Source organism: Pteropus alecto, unplaced genomic scaffold (genome assembly GCF_000325575.1).
Source record: "Pteropus alecto unplaced genomic scaffold, ASM32557v1 scaffold74, whole genome shotgun sequence".
In the NCBI taxonomy this organism is placed as follows: Eukaryota; Metazoa; Chordata; class Mammalia; order Chiroptera; family Pteropodidae; genus Pteropus; species Pteropus alecto.
In genome coordinates this window covers 738,685-739,844 of record NW_006436291.1, presented here as the reverse complement: position 1 = coordinate 739,844, position 1,160 = coordinate 738,685, and the positions used below count along the sequence as shown (strand labels likewise).

General features: G+C 64.1%; 1 protein-coding gene across 1 annotated transcript in view; it reads left to right on the top strand.

The window, feature by feature from the left end:
• JAKMIP3 (Janus kinase and microtubule interacting protein 3) overlaps nt 1-1,160 on the top strand; it is a 42,961-nt gene that overhangs the window by 33,537 nt on the left and 8,264 nt on the right. The window contains exons 11-13 of the mRNA XM_015590154.2: nt 248-331; nt 602-664; nt 1,022-1,120. Of these exons, the coding sequence (XP_015445640.1) occupies nt 248-331; nt 602-664; nt 1,022-1,120 (246 nt within the window). The remainder of the gene's footprint in view (nt 1-247; nt 332-601; nt 665-1,021; nt 1,121-1,160) is intronic.

The following is a 1,160-nucleotide window of genomic DNA, read 5'->3' as shown; positions in this document are numbered from 1 at the left end:
GAGATCAGACAGGGAGAGCCTGTGAAGGAGGATTCCCCCAACAGTCCCTCAGCGGGAACCACGGTCACCCCGCGACCCCGGGAGGTCGCTTGCTTGGCATCCAGCTCGAAGGCCCCGGGCGGGACGTCCTTGCAGAGCTGTGGACGCCTCCTCTGCACTAGCAGGGCCAGCAGCCCGGCCCGCCCTCCGCGTGCCGGCCTGTCCCCGCTCTCAGGGAAAGTTTGACGTCCCTCCTCCCGCCCCACAGACCCGCGAGCAGCTGCAGGCGGAGGCGCACAGGGCGCAGACGCGGATCGAGGACCTGGAGAGGGCCCTGGCCGAGCAGGGGCAGGTGGGTGTCGCCTGGGCCACGCGTGGCACGTGGGGCACGACCGGAGCCGGGTGTCCCCGCCTGCTGTCCATCCCGGGCCCTCTGAGAAAATGGGAGGAGCTGTCCGCTGCGTGACGTAAGCTGCGATGACGCAGCCACGTCCGAAGCCACGCGACGGGGCCTTTGGTGCAGTCTTCCGTGCGGTCCTCTGTGCCCCCAAGCTGCGGTTTAAGCGTCGGCCTCGCGATTTGTCCCGCGGGCACTTACCGCCCTTCCCTCTCCATGTTCAAGGACATGAAGTGGATCGAGGAGAAGCAGGCGCTGTACCGGAGAAACCAAGAGCTGGTGGAAAAGGTGTGTGCGCGGGTAAACACGCACGTGTGCGCACAGCACTTGTAAACACACATACATGCCCTTGTGCACATTGAAAGGGTGCACACTGAAGCATGTGCATACTTAAATGCTCACCTGTACACAACACTTGCACACGTAAGGCTCCCGTGCACATGCAAACACTCGCACGCACAATTAGCCGAGGGGTAGGACTCACCCAGACCACTAGGCCGGACACGCACAGACCCAGGCTGGACGGAGGGCACTGGGCTGGGCGCCCAGGCTGGGCACAGTCCCCACGGACAGCTGGCAGCGCCGGGAAAGCCCGGGAGTTGACCTCGCGTGACCGCCACCACCTCGTCCATCTTTATTTTACAGATTAAACAAATGGAGACGGAAGAGGCTCGGTTGAAACACGAGGTCCAGGACGGGAAAGACCAAAACGAGCTGCTGGAATTCCGGATCCTGGAGCTGGAGGTTGCTGTGGGCGGGGTGCGGGGCGGGGCCGGGAGGTCCG